The sequence below is a fragment of the Leptopilina heterotoma genome, unplaced genomic scaffold (genome assembly GCF_015476425.1).
Source record: "Leptopilina heterotoma isolate Lh14 unplaced genomic scaffold, ASM1547642v1 Lhet_160, whole genome shotgun sequence".
Classification (NCBI taxonomy): domain Eukaryota; kingdom Metazoa; phylum Arthropoda; class Insecta; order Hymenoptera; family Figitidae; genus Leptopilina; species Leptopilina heterotoma.
This window is the reverse complement of record NW_025110875.1, coordinates 129,705-146,634: the sequence shown is the minus strand read 5'-3', so window position 1 is coordinate 146,634 and position 16,930 is coordinate 129,705. Positions and strand designations below refer to the sequence as shown.

The 16,930-nt window shown below is 30.9% G+C and overlaps 2 protein-coding genes across 3 annotated transcripts in view; both read left to right on the top strand.

Moving 5' to 3' along the window:
- The first annotated feature begins 1,104 nt into the window (after window positions 1-1,104).
- Window positions 1,105-4,405, top strand: LOC122498881. Its single transcript, XM_043606874.1, has 3 exons — window positions 1,105-1,500; window positions 1,693-2,554; window positions 4,352-4,405. Exons 1-2 carry the CDS (start codon window positions 1,209-1,211, stop codon window positions 2,544-2,546), a joined length of 1,146 nt encoding a protein of 381 aa, XP_043462809.1. The 5' UTR covers window positions 1,105-1,208; the 3' UTR covers window positions 2,547-2,554; window positions 4,352-4,405.
- Window positions 4,406-11,547: 7,142 nt separating this feature from the next.
- LOC122498835 overlaps window positions 11,548-16,930 on the top strand; it is a 74,405-nt gene continuing 69,022 nt past the window's right edge. The window contains exon 1 of one of the 2 annotated variants that reach the window (XM_043606791.1): window positions 11,548-11,966. In XM_043606791.1, coding sequence (XP_043462726.1) covers window positions 11,876-11,966 — 91 coding nt within the window. In that variant the 5' untranslated portion in view covers window positions 11,548-11,875. The remainder of the gene's footprint in view (window positions 11,967-16,930) is intronic. The other variant, XM_043606793.1, reaches the window with a different exon arrangement.

Below are 16,930 nucleotides of genomic sequence, written 5' to 3'. Positions count from 1 at the left end.
GTTTGAAAATTTGGAATCTGGAAGTCATTTGGAACAACTCCCCACCGCAAGTTTGTAGCGTTACATTTTAGAATAACCTGCCCACCTCTGAGGAGACCTGTGGGTAAGGGTGCAGTCCCATGCTGAGCAGAAAACAGAATGCAAAGCAGAATTTCGTGAGTGCAAGAGAGATAGTCAGATATCACTATCCTTTCCGCACGGGAAAAAATTATGCGCAAGCGCTGCGCTACACACGGAGCAGCAGTCATCTATAGACTGTGTGCTGCTGCGACTCAGGCTTGTGGGTAGGAGCTGCCCATGCTCTGGATACCGCGTGTCTATTCCAGCATATTTACACTGATCCGGCACAGCGCTTGCGTATTACATGTGACGTTCCGCGACAAAAGGGACCTTAGGTCCGAAAAAATTAATTTCGAGTTATGTATATTATTCAATATTTATTGAGTTGCTCTTTCACATACAAGCATCAAAAATAATTTTTACTTATAGATTTTTTTGTTATTAATGTTTAAAAATGAGCTTGTTGAGTGTTTACACGTGGTTGTTCAGAAAAGCAGCCCCTCTACTTTTCAATACAACTGCACTGGTCATCTACATACAATTTGTGCGCTTCGTGTAACGCGGACAAATATCAATGTGTAGTGAGTAGTGGGGCTGAATTCTAGTAGAACGTCTCCACCAATCAGAGACGCACTACTTCAATCGCCTTTCCTGCAAAATTCACTATTGGGAGCTAAGGTCCCTTTTGTCGCGGACAGTCACACATGGGTAGCATGAGTCCCGGACTCAGTCACCAGCTACACAAATACTATAGACAGGAGTCGCTTGAAATTTTGTGCTGCGCGTGACCGCCAGTAGGCAGCGCTTGCAAAAGATTTTTTCCCGTGCACTCTCACGAAATTCTGCTTTGCATTGTGTTTTCTGCTCAACGTGGGACCGTACCCTAATTGAACAACATTTGGCAATCTGTTTGTTACATTTAATTTTTTGTTTTTTCTCAAAGTTTCTTATTTCCTTCTCGCAATAGTCATTTTTATACTTCAGGTCAAGAAGACTAGAGACAGGAGAACCAACTCGCCTGCTTGTTCATAGAGAGCAGTGGTCTCGATTTTAACGTACGACTGGGCGTACTACCCCGAGGCACACTATTATATTTCATATAACTTGTTCGAAGATATTACTTATGTAGTACCGCAACTTGCTGTTGGATGTCGCCACTTTTAGAGATAGATCAAAGCAAAATATGCTGTGGATCTGACTTCATACATCCCCTCTTTGTCTACCTCTTTGTCCATCTCTTAGGTCCTTTGTTCCTTCATTCGTTTCTTGGCGTTGGATCAAGCCACATATCTACAATGGAGTCAGAAAATTCAACGGCAGACAGGAAAGCAGCTTACAAAAGAAGACTAAAGGAATTGGAGACTGAAATGAATAGCGTTTTTCAAGATATGGAGGATCTTAATAAATCACATGAGGAAGATTCAGAATTGACTTTCGAAGGTAGGTTATTTGTGGATAGTTCAGCATCTCAGGATGATTCTTCCGACACGAGGGCCGAGTTTCAATTCAAAGTTGATCCCATGTGCCCAGATAAAGTCCTGATCTTGGATTCAAAGTCCATGACGGATTCTAAAATAAATTATTCTAATTATAATGTTCCTCAGAAAATAAATACGCCTCATTGTATTTTAGATGTAATCAATCATGAGAAGAGTACGGACAAAATGGCGGAACCAGAGGAATCTGAGACGGTTCATGAAAATTTCGAGTCGGATGAGGCCTGTATTTATTTGGGTGATAATCCTTCTAATGACACAGAAGATTTAATTTTGCTAGAAAGCATCGCTAACCGCTTAAAGTCTTGGACAAAAAAGGGAATAGGAAAAAAGGAGATTAAGGAGGAACTCTTATCCTCAATCCCAAGGAAAGGTGCGGTCAATTTAGAAGCTCCTATTTTGAATGAAGAAGTCTTAGTGGATATCCATCCAAAATCGCTGATTCGTGATGAATTTTTTCGTGATTATCAAAATTTGACAGGCGCCGCTTTAGCATCCTCATCGTTGGTTTTAAGTATGATACTAAACGACTCGCAAAATCCTTTGGAAAGAGAAGATGTTCTAAAAAAACTCTCAGACACAGTGAAGCTTCTCTCCGAACTATTCTTCTCATTGACATCAGCTAGAAAGACTTTTCTACTTGGTAGGTACGAGGAACGTGTACAAAAAATTCTAAAGAAGGTCGAGCCATCAGCTTTACTTTTTGGAGACAACTTAAGGTCTCTCATAGAATCCTCGAAGGCGATGGAGAGGGTTTCAAAGGAGTTGAAACCAAAACAGAAATACCAGTCTAAACCATCTACTAGTAGCAATTTAAACTGGAGGAGCTCTACGATCAGAAGAGAGGTGGGTCGTGGGAGCCATTCTTACAACCGCCAAAGGACAACCACCTCGAAACCCTCGGGAATGCCAATATCATTCAAGCAGAGGACTCCTGCAAAGAGATATTACACACAATCTCAGCCTCAACAGAGGAGTCAGCGACATTAGAGGAGAGTGTAAGTATACATTCAGCAAGATTAAAATTTTTTATTAATAACTGGAGGCAAATAACACAGGACGCTTTTGTTCTTGAAATTGTCTCTGGATATAAATTAAACCTTAGGCAGGAGGTATTCCAATTTGGCGATATTCACAATCCTGTTCCTAACAATGATTTCGACATTGCAATTTTAAAGTTATTAAATTCTAACGCTATAGAGTTGTGTAATTTTGACAAGAAACAATTTTTATCCTCATACTTTCTTGTAGATAAGCCAGACGGTACAAAGCGGTTCATTTTAAATTTAAAAAAATTTAATTTTTTCTTAGCCAAAGAACATTTTAAAATAGAGGATTTGAGGACAGCTATTAATTTACTTTCCAGAGGAGATTATTTATGTAGGTTAGATTTAAAAGATGCATACCTATTGGTACCCATTCACGAGAGTGACAAAAAATATCTTCGTTTTGAGTATAGAGAAAAATTATACCAATTTAATGCGTTACCTTTTGGGCTGTCGTCAGCTCCTTTCGTGTTCACCAAGCTTTGTAAACCAGTTGTAAATTTATTAAGAAGTATGGGTATTAGACTCGTGATATATTTGGATGATTTTTTAATCTTCGGTAGTTCTCCGGAAGAATGTAGGAAACATACGGAACAAACAGTATCCTTATTAGTCTTTTTAGGTTTCAAGGTCAACTGGGAAAAAAGTGACTTATCCCCAAAGACAATTTGTAAATTCTTAGGAATGATAATAAATACGGTTGATATGACTATCGAGTTACCGAAGGAGAAACGTTTAAAAATTAAAGATATAGTCAGGGTAATGTTACTAGATAAAAAAGTAAGAATTCAGAATTTAGCAGAATGCATTGGAGTACTAGTAGCAGCTTGTCCGGGTGTTGCTTACGGCTGGCTCTACTACAAGGAACTTGAACTAGTTAAGAGATGTGCACTAACACTTAATCATAATAATACAAGAAAATTCACAAATTTATCAGAGGGTGCTTTAGAGGAACTAAAATGGTGGTATTCAGAAATTTTAGTTGTTAAGAACAAAATTAGATCAAGTAATTATGACCTAGAAACTTTTTCGGATGCTTCTACCACGGGTTGGGGAGCGACTTGTGGTACAAGAGAGGCCCACGGATCGTGGACAATTAAGGAAAGACAGATGCACATTAATTATTTAGAAATAAAAGCAGCCTTCTTTGCCCTCAAATGTTTTGCTTCAACAATCTCTAACAAACAGATACTCTTACGAATAGATAATATAACAGCGCTGGCTTATCTCAATAAGATGGGGGGTATTAAGCATAGAGATTTAAACAATATAACAAAAGAAACTTGGGAGTGATGTAAGACTAGACAAATTTGGATTTTTGCTGAGTATGTTGCGTCGAAAGAAAATCCTGCGGACAAAGGGTCTAGAATTACAAATCCAGATACCGAATGGGAACTTTCAGACTTTGCCTTTGTGAGTTAGTTAAAAAATTTGGAAATCCAACTATCGATTTATTTGCAAGTCGTACAAATACAAAATGCGACACATATTGTTCTTGGGATAGAGACCCTGAAGCTTTATCAATAAAATCGTTAACAATAGATTGGAACGGCGAATTTTGGTATGCTTTCCCCCCGTTCTCCTTGATTGCTAGATTACTTAAAAAAGTTCGAGAAGGAAGGTTCTACGGGTATTTTAGTGGTCCCTTATTGGACAGGACAACCTTGGTTTCCAGAATTTAAAAGACTTTTAATTTCGAATTTAATTCATTGGCAACCCTCAACTAATTTTTTTGCTTTCTCCTTGCAGAAAAATGGTCCATCCGATGGCATCCAGTCTTATCCTGGTTTCCGGCATTGTTTCCGGAATGGAGTCCATGTGAGGGGTTGGACCCACAGAAATTGACAATTAAGACGGTAATGTTAATAGCACTGGGGTCAGCATTCAGAGCTCAATCATTAGCTTTAATACAGCTAAAGGACATAAAATCGCATTCAGGTGGTGTGGAAGTTAGGATTACGAACTTAATCAAGACTTCGAGAGCAGGAGTTAATCAACCACGAGCCTTTTTCCCATTTTTTAGTGATAAGGACTTATGTGTGGCCTATACACTTTTATATTATATCGAGGCTACAAACTCAATTAGAGGAGAGAAAGAAAGATTGTTTTTATCGTTTAAGCAACCTTATAGTGAGATAGGCTCTCAGACCATAAGCAGGTGGTTAAAGTTTGCCATGAAAGAGGCAGGTATTGATGAGAAATACAAAGCGCACAGCACCAGGCACGCTTCTTCTTCAAAAGCCTCAGTTAGAGGTATTGACCTTAAAGTTATTAAAGATGCTGCGGGATGGTCTGAGAGGTCAAGTACTTTTTTTAAATTTTATAATAGACGGATCGACGGCTCCGAAGGAAGTTTTGCTAGAGCAGTATTAGCTCAGACCTGATACTAAAAGGGAAGAAGAAAGAATTTTATTTTTTTTTCTAATACGAAACATTCATTTTATAATATTAATTACTTTTCTTCTTTTCATGTTTTACGAATAAAATATATTCATACAAGTAAAATATATTTGTTTAGTTACTCTAAACATCTACATAAGTAATATCTTCGAACAAGTTATATGAAATATAATTAATGATTAAACGAACTTACAAGTGAAGTTCGATAATAATTATATGAATTAATTGTTCGAAGATATTAGTTCCCACCCAATATTTAAAAAAAAATATTTTTTTTATTCAACCCAACCCAAAAAAAAAAAAAAAAAATGTGTTTTTTTATACTCTAAACTAAATGAAGGAACAAAGGACCTAAGAGATGGACAAAGAGGTAGACAAAGAGGGGATGTATGAAGTCAGATCCACAGCATATTTTGCTTTGATCTATCTCTAAAAGTGGCGACATCCAACAGCAAGTTGCGGTACTACATAAGTAATATCTTCGAACAAGTAATTCATATAATTATGATCGAACTTCACTTGTAAGTTCGTTTAATCATTAAGTCTTCTGCACATCCCAACACATGCATAACTTTATAAACTCTATCTGTGTATCTTTAGATAATGTGTGTTTGTTTTGTTTACAATTTTCTTGGTTATATGTGCAAGTTCTGTGACAGTTGATTTTGAAAATATAATATTATATACATTCCGATGGTCCCGATTTTAACGTACGACTGGGCGTACTACCCCGAGGCGCACTAGTCTTCTATATATTATATTATATTATTATATACAGTGCCGCTCAAAAGGATTTGCCCACCCTACGCCATTCAAGGGCATTACAAAAAGTTTTGTATCTTCAATAATAATAAAGATAAAATCTTAATCAAATATTTATTTTAAACCTTAAGTATTTGACTTGAAATAATGCCAAAAAAAAATTCAAAAAAAAAATTTTTTAATGTTTAATTGCATAAAATAAAAAAAAAAATTTCACTTTTTTTGAAAAATTTCAAATTGATACAATTTTTGAAGAAATTATCACATTTAAAATCTACAAATGTCATTGGAAAGCATTTTATGTCACCTTTCAAACGATTTTTTGAAAATTGCTCTACGATAATTTTTAAGAAAGATATGATCATTTGTTTATAAAAATAGCCTATTTTTTCAATTGTTGGTAACTTGAGAACAATTAATTTTTGAAAAAAATTGTTAAGGAAAAAAATGTGCCTCTTTGTGCGTAGAATTAGAAAAAAAATATTTAAACAATAAAAAAAAGATTTTATTTTACATTTTTTCCTTCTGTATATATTTTTAAGACGAATAACATATACTTATCAATACATATCGATAAAATCTAACACAACATAAATTATCACTGTTAAAAGAACAGTTAATAATTACACTTTTTAAATATTTAAATAACATTAATTGAGGCCTTGGATCGAATAACTCGCCCGACGCTCGGAGGAACGCGCAACTGCCAGTCAGTGAGCAGTGAGCGCCTCTGGGCCACTCACTGCTACCCGACTGGTATTGGCGCGTGTCTTCGAGCGTCGGGCGAGTTATTCGATCCAAGGCCTCAATTATAAAACATTTATTTGTTTATAAATAATTAAATCAGTGTTGTTAAAAATAACATTCAATATAAAAATCACGAAATTAATTAATTAATTAATGTTATTTAAATATTTAAAAAGTGTAATAATTAACTGTTCTTTTTAACAGTGATAATTTATGTTGTGTTAGATTTTATCGATATGTATTGATAAGTATATGTTATATTCGTCTTAAAAATATATACAGAAGGAAAAAATGTAAAAAAAAATTTTTTTTTATTGTTTAAATATTTTTTTTCTAATTCTACGCACAAAGAGGCACATTTTTTTCCTTAACAATTTTTTTCAAAAATCAATTGTTCTCAAGTTACCAACAATTGAAAAAATAGGCTATTTTTATAAACAAATGATTATATCTTTCTTAAAAATTATCGTAGAGCAATTTTCAAAAAATCGTTTGAAAGGTGACAAAAAATGCTTTCCAATGACATTTGTAGATTTTAAATGTGATGATTTCTTCAAAAATTGTATCAATTTGAAATTTTTCAAAAAAAGTGAAAAATTTTTTTTTTTTATTTTCAGCAATTAAACATTAAAAAAAATTTTTTTTGGCATTATTTCAAGTCAAATACTTAAGGTTTAAAATAAATATTTGATTAAGATTTTATCTTTATTATTATTAAAGATACAAAACTTTTTGTAATGCCCTTGCATGGCGTAGGGTGGGCAAATCCTTTTGAGCGGCACTGTATAATTATTATTATTATATTATTATTATCTTCATTAGTTTTTATAATTTATAAATCCCTTTTAAAATTTAAGTTAAGTTAGTTTAGTTGAAAAAATTCCTCTTTTGGAGGTTATGGTTAACCTCAAATACAATGCTATAACAGAAATAAATATAATTGCAGCAATAATAAATATATAATAAATTATATATTATAGTAGGAGCGATAATAATTTATAATATAACATCCCCTTTTTTATTGTAAGATTAAAAATGGTTATGAAAATCCCATTACAAATTTTATTATTTAAATTAACACTCTTCATCAAGGCGAATCATAATTAAAAACACTAGTGTTAAATACACTTCTCACTTTTTTTTAGAAACTTTTGTATTAAAAATATTAAATTCACTTTATTTTTTTCCCTTTTTTATTCAATATGAAGGAGATAATAACAAACTTGCAGCTGTTACAGCTGTCAGATGGAATATATATAAAATACACACAGTTATGCATGTGTTGGAATGTGCAGAAGACTAGTGCGCCTCGGGGTAGTTAGGTAGTACGCCCAGTCGTACGTTAAAATCGGGACCCGATGGTCCCGATTTTAACGGGAGTATTTCCGATGAAATACTCGAGTTGGTTCTCCTGTCTCTAGTCTTCTTGCTTCAGGTCATTAAGCTCTTTATAAATATTCTCAACTTTGCTTAGGAATCTTTAAATCGAAAGTTTAAAAAAAAGTATTCACGGTGAGCAAAATGTATTCATCGTAACCCACCAATACGGTTTTACGCGAAAACGTATTCACCAAACGTCAACACCAATACTTTTTCTCTATTCTGAATACTTTTTTTTACTGGGTAACATTAAGAAAAGTATAAAACTTATAATTAATAGTTTTGATAATGTTTGTTATTTGTCAAAATAAATAATTTTCTAAAAAACTACAAAATTTCTAATTTTTGAACTATAGTTCAAAAATTAGAAATTTTGTTCTTTACTTTTGATTTTAATAATAATAATAATTATTGTCATAATAATTGTAATAATAATAATAATAATAATAATAAACTTATTATTATATATACTTTAGTTATTATATTTTATTACCAAGCACGTGTAGAAATTTCCCTAATTTCCCTTATCTAAAGTTGAAGTTTGGTAGGTTTCTAATAGGGAAAAATATGCACAGGAAAAAAAAAGTCTGACTCCGTTTACACCTTAAATTCAGCCCATGTATTTCACATAAGTCTGTCCTTGTTTAATGGGGCTGACTCCGTTTACACCTTAAATTCAGCCTCGAAAACAGGCTGAAAGTAAAACTTTTTTTTTAGTGTGTGGAAAACTCGTTAAACCCTTACATTTTCAGTGAAGCTCGAATCTTGTTAAAAAATTTTGAAAGGGAAAATATAGCGAGAGCCTTACGAGGACCCTACGATGTCCTATAGACCCATTTCTTTGTGATTCTCCCCTCCTATTTTCTTTCTTTGTATCTTTTTTATTAACAGGTTAGAAAGAGTAGAAAAAAAACAAAATGAGGGAGAGAAAAGGTTAGTCACTAGATTGTTACTAGATTACCATTCCCAATAGTTTTAGGTTACTTTTGGATATATTATTTAATATAAATAATAACATTAATAAATCGGACACACTATTCAGTGTTATAAACTTTAAAAAAGGAGCAACATAAATTAAAAATTTAAAAGTTACATAAATCAAAGATTTTTTTTTACTGTTTATCGAAAAGTAGTAATTTTCGTAAAAATTAAAAAAAAAATTTATATTTTTTTGAAAAAGTATTTATTAAAAATTACATGGAAACTGTTTTCATATTCACTATTTATTATAAAAATTAAAGTCTAGCAAGTTTTGTCAAAATTATAATTATCAGAAATCGTAGCCCCTGTATATCGACAACCCTTCATACCTCTGTGTCAACTCGTGTGTTAACTATAATTCAGTAGAATATCAGTCCGATTCAAAAATTTTTAATTCTAAAGAGAAAAAAATTAAAATTTTCTTTTCTGGAATATAGTATTTAGAATTTAAAAAGAAAATACCATAATAATTGCATTTACATAAATCTATTATTCGATTGATCTAACTAGGAGGTAAACATAGGTAAATAACCTAGTACATAGGAGAGTGAAAAAGGTCGGTAAATCGACATCGACTAATCGAACTTTTTCTTTTCGATAATTCTCGCATGTTTTTTTAAGAGCTATAAAAAAATTAATATTTAAAGTCAAGAGAAATAAAAAACAGCAAATAACTTAGAATTATTATGTTAATTTCGAATTGAATAAAAATTTTTATTTTATACAAATGTACTGAGTTGATGACTAATTTCGATCTTTTAAATCTTACCCATTAGGCATTTTAATTATAAAAAAATTGTAGGTTAGGTTTTAAATTCTCAATTATCAACGTTTATCAACCTCGAATTCTTATTGTATAGAAAGGATAATTTTTGTAAACCAGTTTATATGAAATAAATAAATGTGCATATAGCAGAATGTTTAATTTACAAATGTAAATTACTTACTTTTTAAAATTTTTTAATTAAAATATTAAAACAGGACCTGCAGTATGTAAAAATATTGCAGATCAAAGAACCGGTTATAACCCACACTGTCCAGGTGTATAATAACCGTTTCTTTCATCTGCTTTAGCTACTATCGATAGTTTATATCGATAGACACTAACGTATCGATATCTACTATTCGATATTTCGCAGGTTTTTTTTATATAATCTCGATAACATAGTTCAATATTTTTTTTACGATGTTTAATCATTAATCCATGATTACAGCCATAAATAACTTTGTCCTTGCTAACCCTTCACTAACATCAATAAATATTTAATTTTAAGGTCAAGTAAAATTTTACTCGACTTTTTACTTACTTTCTTATGATGCTATATAGCTTAATTTTCCAAAATAGTTTATAATCTATTTGTTTATTAAAAAAAAATTAAATTACATTTTCTTTGTCTGTATGTGTAAAATGATATATTGCTAAGAGCTAACCTAACCTGAAGGGTAGGTTAGGTTAGGTTTGCGCATCTAGCTTAGTCATCATTTTTCATATATGGAAAGAGATTAATATTAATGGAAATATATACATACACACATACATACAAAATATATATGTACATATATATACATACATATATAAATACATATATGTTTAAATAAATAAATAAATATATATATATATACATATAATATAAAATATAGATTTTTCATTATAACCTACTAATTAAATCGTACGTACAATATACGTTTTTGTATGTACTACCATTGCCAAATATATTCTGACCTTCCGGTTAACTACTGCGCAGCGAAAATACACAGCAAAAGTATGCGCATAACCTAACCGGAAAGACAGTATTTATGCACTTGGATGTACATGAGTGCAATTACGTTTCCTGACCTCATTGTTCTTTATGCTTTCATCTGAATTTGTATATATCGAGTCATACTAATCTTATGAGTCGTTTGACCTTCAAAATATGTATATTATACAACATATATATAAAATTGTATATTTAGAAAATTACATAATTGCACTTATGTGGTAATTTTAATTTATGTTTACAACAAGAGGTTAAAAATGCTTATAAATAAATAGGTTTAAAAAACTTAAAAAAAATTAAAATATATATATGTATATATTCTATATATTAATAAATATAGAGAGGGAGTATTTATTATTTTATTTATTTTATTTTATAAAGAAAATGCCTTCGAGGATTTTAGTTCGTTTAGTAACCAACAGATGCTTACTAAGAAATCATAGCACCCTTCAACCCGCAATCCCCTCCAATTTCCGGTTCGAAGAAACTCGAAGAGAGAGGGGGTTATGGATTACAAAATTCTTTATCAAAGCATCTATTGGTGAATAACCGAACTAATGCCCAAGCTTCTGTGCCGCTTTTGATAAGATGGCGCTGATGTACGCGATGTTTAGTTGTTTATTTGCAAAGGGTGTAGTGTTGGCACATTTTGTACTAACCATTCAGCATACTTTCCACTGTAGAAGTTGAGGAAAATTCCATTTGCCCCCACCACTAATGTTTTGTAAGCGGTTACTACCCCGCCAGATACCATTTCCCCCCACCACAATAAAACACAAAATTGCGTTACCCCCACTTTGTTTAACATTGGGGCAACCGGATGTGCGGCAACGTCGCAAACCGTTACTTGCGTTGTTGTGGTGGGGGTATGGAGGGCGTCAGCGGGGGCAAGAAGCGGGCAACGTTTTTCTTTTTGAAATCCAGTCTGCTTTCCTCCGTTCGACAGGACTATTAGAATTGCGCGCGTCGATGCATATATAACCTGTGTGTCCTCGATTTATTCTCTATTTGTGATTGTATATATATAGATATATATACTGTGGCGTGCGCGCGCGCGAGAGAGAGAGAATTTCAAGTTGAAAACACGCCGGTATAATATTGAATTGGTAGGGACGAAAATTTTGCGCTCTACGCACACGTGGTATTGGTGCGCGCCCTATGCAAACCCGTATGTCAACGAAACGAATAAGACGTGAGGGCAATTTTCTGCCAAAGTGGAAGTGCTGTTCTGTGGCGGGAAATTATGTGCATGGACGTTCAACAGACTAGTGAGACGATGGGAGACAGAAACCTCGACGACGAGGTACAAATCTTAGAAGCTCATATTGATAAAGGTGAGTTGAAAATTTTTTTTTTTCGTGGAAACATTTTTTTTTTTTGTGATCGTCTTTTTTTTCCTTAGAGGTTATGTGTGGTGAAAACACAGGTTAGTTCTCTTCTCGGTGTGTCTCTCGTTCGTCGACTCCCACTAATCCCACTCTCCTTGTGTTTCTCAGTCATCCCCACACCGAATGCTCCCTTCACTCTTCAGCGCCCCTTTTTGTCTCACCAAACTTTATAACCGCTAACACACACACCCCTCAAACTTGTTTCCTTTTACTGGATCTTTTCTCGTTTTTCTCTTACCTTCTAGTGTTTCTAGCCCTTTTTCCACTGTTCTCCTTTACTTTGCGAGTTTCACCTCCATGCTTATAACTTTAATCACGTGTTTCTTGTTATTGTTTTTATCTTTCTATATTCTGATTTTTTCTGACTACTTTCTACTACTTCTACAATTAACATTTTACAGTTGTATAGTAAAATTATTTCTAAATTAAAAATTTATTTTTAAATTAAAAACTATTTTTAAATTAAAAATTCTTTTTAAAAAGTGAAGTTTGTAAAATGTTCCAATTACAGTGTAGCACGTGTTTTAAAACTATTTTAACTTCTGACTTGGCGTTTCGTGTCTAATCTGACTATTTTTAAGTACTTTTTTTGCGAAATATATTTTTTATCATTTTTAGATTATAAAGCAATATTTTTTAATTCAATAGTTTTTTTTTCTTTAACGTTCAGTCGTAAAGTGTTTTTTTACGACTTTTGGTTTCAAAGGTTAACTTTTCGAAAATTCGTAACTTCAATAAAAACAAAAAAGTGTCAAAAGACAATAATTTAAAAAGGAAAATTTATTTAAAAGTGACATTATTCAAAACATTTCGAGTCTGTGCAATATTTTTATTTTCTGAATGTTTAAATGAACGAAATTTATTTATTTCTTCTTTAAATTACCTATAATAATAATAATAAAGAATAAACATAACGGTAACATCTTTTTTTTTTAAATGAAGAATAAATATTATTTATTGCAATAATTTTTCGTCACTATTAAACAAAATTGTTTATAAAGTTTTTAAGTGTAAAAATTTTGTTTTTAATTTTTATTTCTATCAGCAATTTATAAAAATAATTTTAATAAACAACACTTAACAAAAAAAATAATAATAATAACAAAAATAATAATAATATTTCGTTCATTTAAACGTTTAAAACCTAAGGAACATTTTTTAGTCGAGGGGGGGGGGGTTTAATTAAATTTTACGAAAATTGTAGTTTTTTGCTTTTAAACAAATTTTTTTTATTAATGTATTAAATTAAAAGTGTGAAAGTTAATTAACTTTTAAAAATTCGATTTTTTTTTGTTCTCTTGTCTGGATTATGAAGAAATTTAAAATACAGTCGAAACAAAAGTTAGTCCAATGTCATTATTTCGTATTTTAAAAGAAAAAGATAAATTGAATTTTAAATTCGTTTTGGTGCGAAGGGTGAATAATTTAATTTTGTTAACATTTTAAACAATTAAAAGTTGCATTTGAATAAAAATTACAATTTTCGGGTAGAATAAGAAATATTTGTCGAAAGTTTAGGTTATGTTACCGAAAGTGTTTCTAAAACAAATTTTCTACGATTCAGAAAATTGTAATTTTTATTCAAATGCAACTTTTAATTGTTTAAAATGTTGAAAATTAAATTCTTTAAGCTTCCACTAAATAGAATTTTAAATTAAATTTAACTTTTTAATATAAAATATACGAAATTATGACATTCTTTGTCAGGCACTTTTTTAGTAATAAAACTAAAAGAGCTTCGTAATAAAAATGAGTTTTTACAATTTCTTTCATTTATGAATAAAAATACTTTTTATAAATAAGACAAATTTATTTTTATTGAAATAATTTTAATTTTAAATCAAAGATATTAAATTTCATCCATTTTTTCATATATATAAAACAACAAAAAAATTATTCTCATATATAAGGAGCAAACAATTTTCTGACCTACTTTCAACATTATTGGGTCATCATCGAGTAAAAGAAAACTAAAACTAATATTTGAGAGGGAAAAATTTATTTCATAAAAAATTTTTTATTTTTATTAGTACAATTTTTTTTAAATATTTGTTTAATAAAAAAAATAATAAATTAAAAAAATACAATAAACCGACATTTTTTAGAGAAATTTAACATTTATACGGTTAGTAGTTCGTGATAATTTTTTAAAATTTTTAATCCTCATCCTTATAAAAATCTAATCCTCATATAAATACAAAAAAAAACTTGGAATAAACGCAAACATACGAAATAAATAAAATCTAACTCACGTGGGGATTCGAACCTCCCACGATTACGGAGTTCGACTAGTACTTTACCACGAAGCTACGAACGCTTACTGAACATCAAATTATTATTAGTGTTTTGATGAGGCTTTGATAATTCAATAAAGCATTTAATGACATTAATATACCGTAATAATAACTAAATAGTTTAATAATGATGATAATAATAATAAATATATAAAAGAAAGAACAAATTAATCTGTCTCTAAGGGCCAGTTTCATCAATACCGATTAAAAGTTAATCAATGATTAAATCTTTTCTAAAAGTTGCAGACCATCAAAGTTGGACAATGAAAATTCACTGAAAACGAAACCTACATCTATCATTATCACTTCATATCTCCGATTCTATTTATCAAAAAGTCTTGGACATAGGCTCATTTAACGTCAAATTTTATAATTTAGTTAGTGTAACTGAAAAAAAATTAAAAAGAACCATACTTACTTTTCCAATGGCAAATTTAATTTAATCAGATTCCACTTACATAATTAAAAGAATATAATTAATGCACTTAGCAAATTTCAAGTTAAAATGAATAAATTTACCCAGTTAAAGGATCGTCTATATATTACGTCACATTTCAAGGGGTGGAGGGGGAAAGTCAAGCTATATGTATATCTTGTGCAGTCTATAGAAAAAAATAGCGCCAAAGTACGTAATAGTTGTAGTTCTTTTTTTCTTTAAATAACAAAAAATACTAAATTATATACTGGATTTTAGTAAAAAATTTTAAAAAATTTAATAATCAGATGCAAAACATAATAGTTTTTAGTTATTTCTTGTTATTAGAAGGGTGTCAACCACTGGGACGCTTGCCTTTATATTAACTTTATCTAGCTGCACATCAAGTTTTATAAAAATCTGATGGTTAATTCAATTATCGATAGAACCTCCTTAAGTGGGTGTCAGTTACAGTTTCATCCTACACGGAATGAAAAAATCTAAAGAATATTTTAAAATTATATTGCAAACTTGTACGAAGGGGAAAAAATTTGAATAATTATTTGATTTGATTTCAAAGTAATTTTATTTTGTGCATAGGGTAACTGCTTCTGACGTTGGCAATGCGTTCCAGTGGTTGACACCCTTCTAATAATAAGAAATAACTAAAAACTAGTATGTTTTGCATATAATTATTAAAATTTGGAGCATTTTTTTTTCAAAAATCAAGTATATACTTTAGTATTTTTTGTTATTTAAAGAAGAAAAAAGGGGGTGCCAACTTTTTAAGACAGTGCCAATGACTGGAACAGTTACCCTATGAAACATTTAAGACGAATCAAGAATATCGTGAATCAAAATATTTATTAGAGAATATATAAAGGGAACTTTTAATTAAAATTAATGTTACATTTCTTAAAAATATTAATGTACAGATGTTGAATTTTTTAATACTTATATTAGAAAGTTGATTATAGAAGTCGAGCTTATTAGCCAATTATAAATATATTATAATAATAGACAAATATCTAATTTGCAATTCTTGATTCAGATGTTAACCCAATCTATCCCGTGTAGAAATTTAACCATGGCCCAAATCGGGGCCAGATCTTTTGATCATTGTGTAGGCCATAGCATGGCATAAAACACTTTTTTTTTCTTTTTCTTTTTTTTACCTTTTTCAATTGAAGGTGTTTCATGCCATGTTATGGCCTAAATATGGCAATTTCTACACGGGTAATTATGGCAAACCGATTTCTATTTAAAAGCTATCCTTTGTAGATGCATATGTAGTATCCATTTTTTAGTATTTTATGTACTACAACTTATAATACTCTAATAAGTGTAAGAGAGATTCGAGGGAACACTTTTCATCCAACAAATTCCACCTTGGTATTAAAAATACCCCCTAAGGTCTGCATGCTGTTTTAGAAAAAGAAAAATCGAAAAAGAATTTCTTTATGTGATGAAGCTGAGACTGTCACCTAGTTATCAGCACCCACTTAATTTTGGAAATTAAATTTTAAATTTAAATATTTTTTATGAAGCTGCAACTTGCACTCACAGCATTCACTTAATTTTTCAAAATTTTATGTTGGTTTTGAAAAAAATAATATTTTCAAAATTAAGTGGCTGCCAGTTTCAGCATCATCTCTATCATTTAAAAATCAAACCCTAACTTACTCTACACTGAAAGATTAAAAATTATATCGTTTCAATCTCAAAAAATGTTAATTCTTTCGATTTGATTGGATTTAATCTACTAGCATATAAAGTAAAAATTTTGAAGAAATGAACCCTTTATAATAGAAGATGGTTGTTGACAAATAAATTGAATTTATAATCAAAGTAATAAATACCTATTATTTATTTTAAATAGGTATCTATATTAATTATTTTTTCCCTTTTCAATTGTGGAGGACTTCACTTTCATTCCTTAGGCATAAAGCCACTCTTTTTGGAATTTCATTTTCGCATGTCATCTTTAATTTATGACCACGTCCAAAGGGAAGGTTAATACCCCAATCTTTAGTAGTTTTCGTGCCGACAACATTCCCTCTTCAAATTCCAGTGTTCTTAAAAAAAAATTCACCTTTCCCTTCTCAAAACACATGGGACCCATTTTAAATACTGCACATCCCTCAAAAATTTAACTTCACCACTGCCAAACACATGGCCCAACCGAGTCCTTTATAACTTCA

Coding starts and splice junctions, on each gene's coding strand:
- LOC122498881 (XM_043606874.1), top strand. CDS start 1,209: ATGTCGCCACTTTTAGAGATAGATCAAAGCAAAATATGCTGTGGATCT. Junction 1,501..1,692: donor TTCAGAATTGACTTTCGAAG/GTAGGTTATTTG, acceptor ATTGTATTTTAG/ATGTAATCAATCATGAGAAG.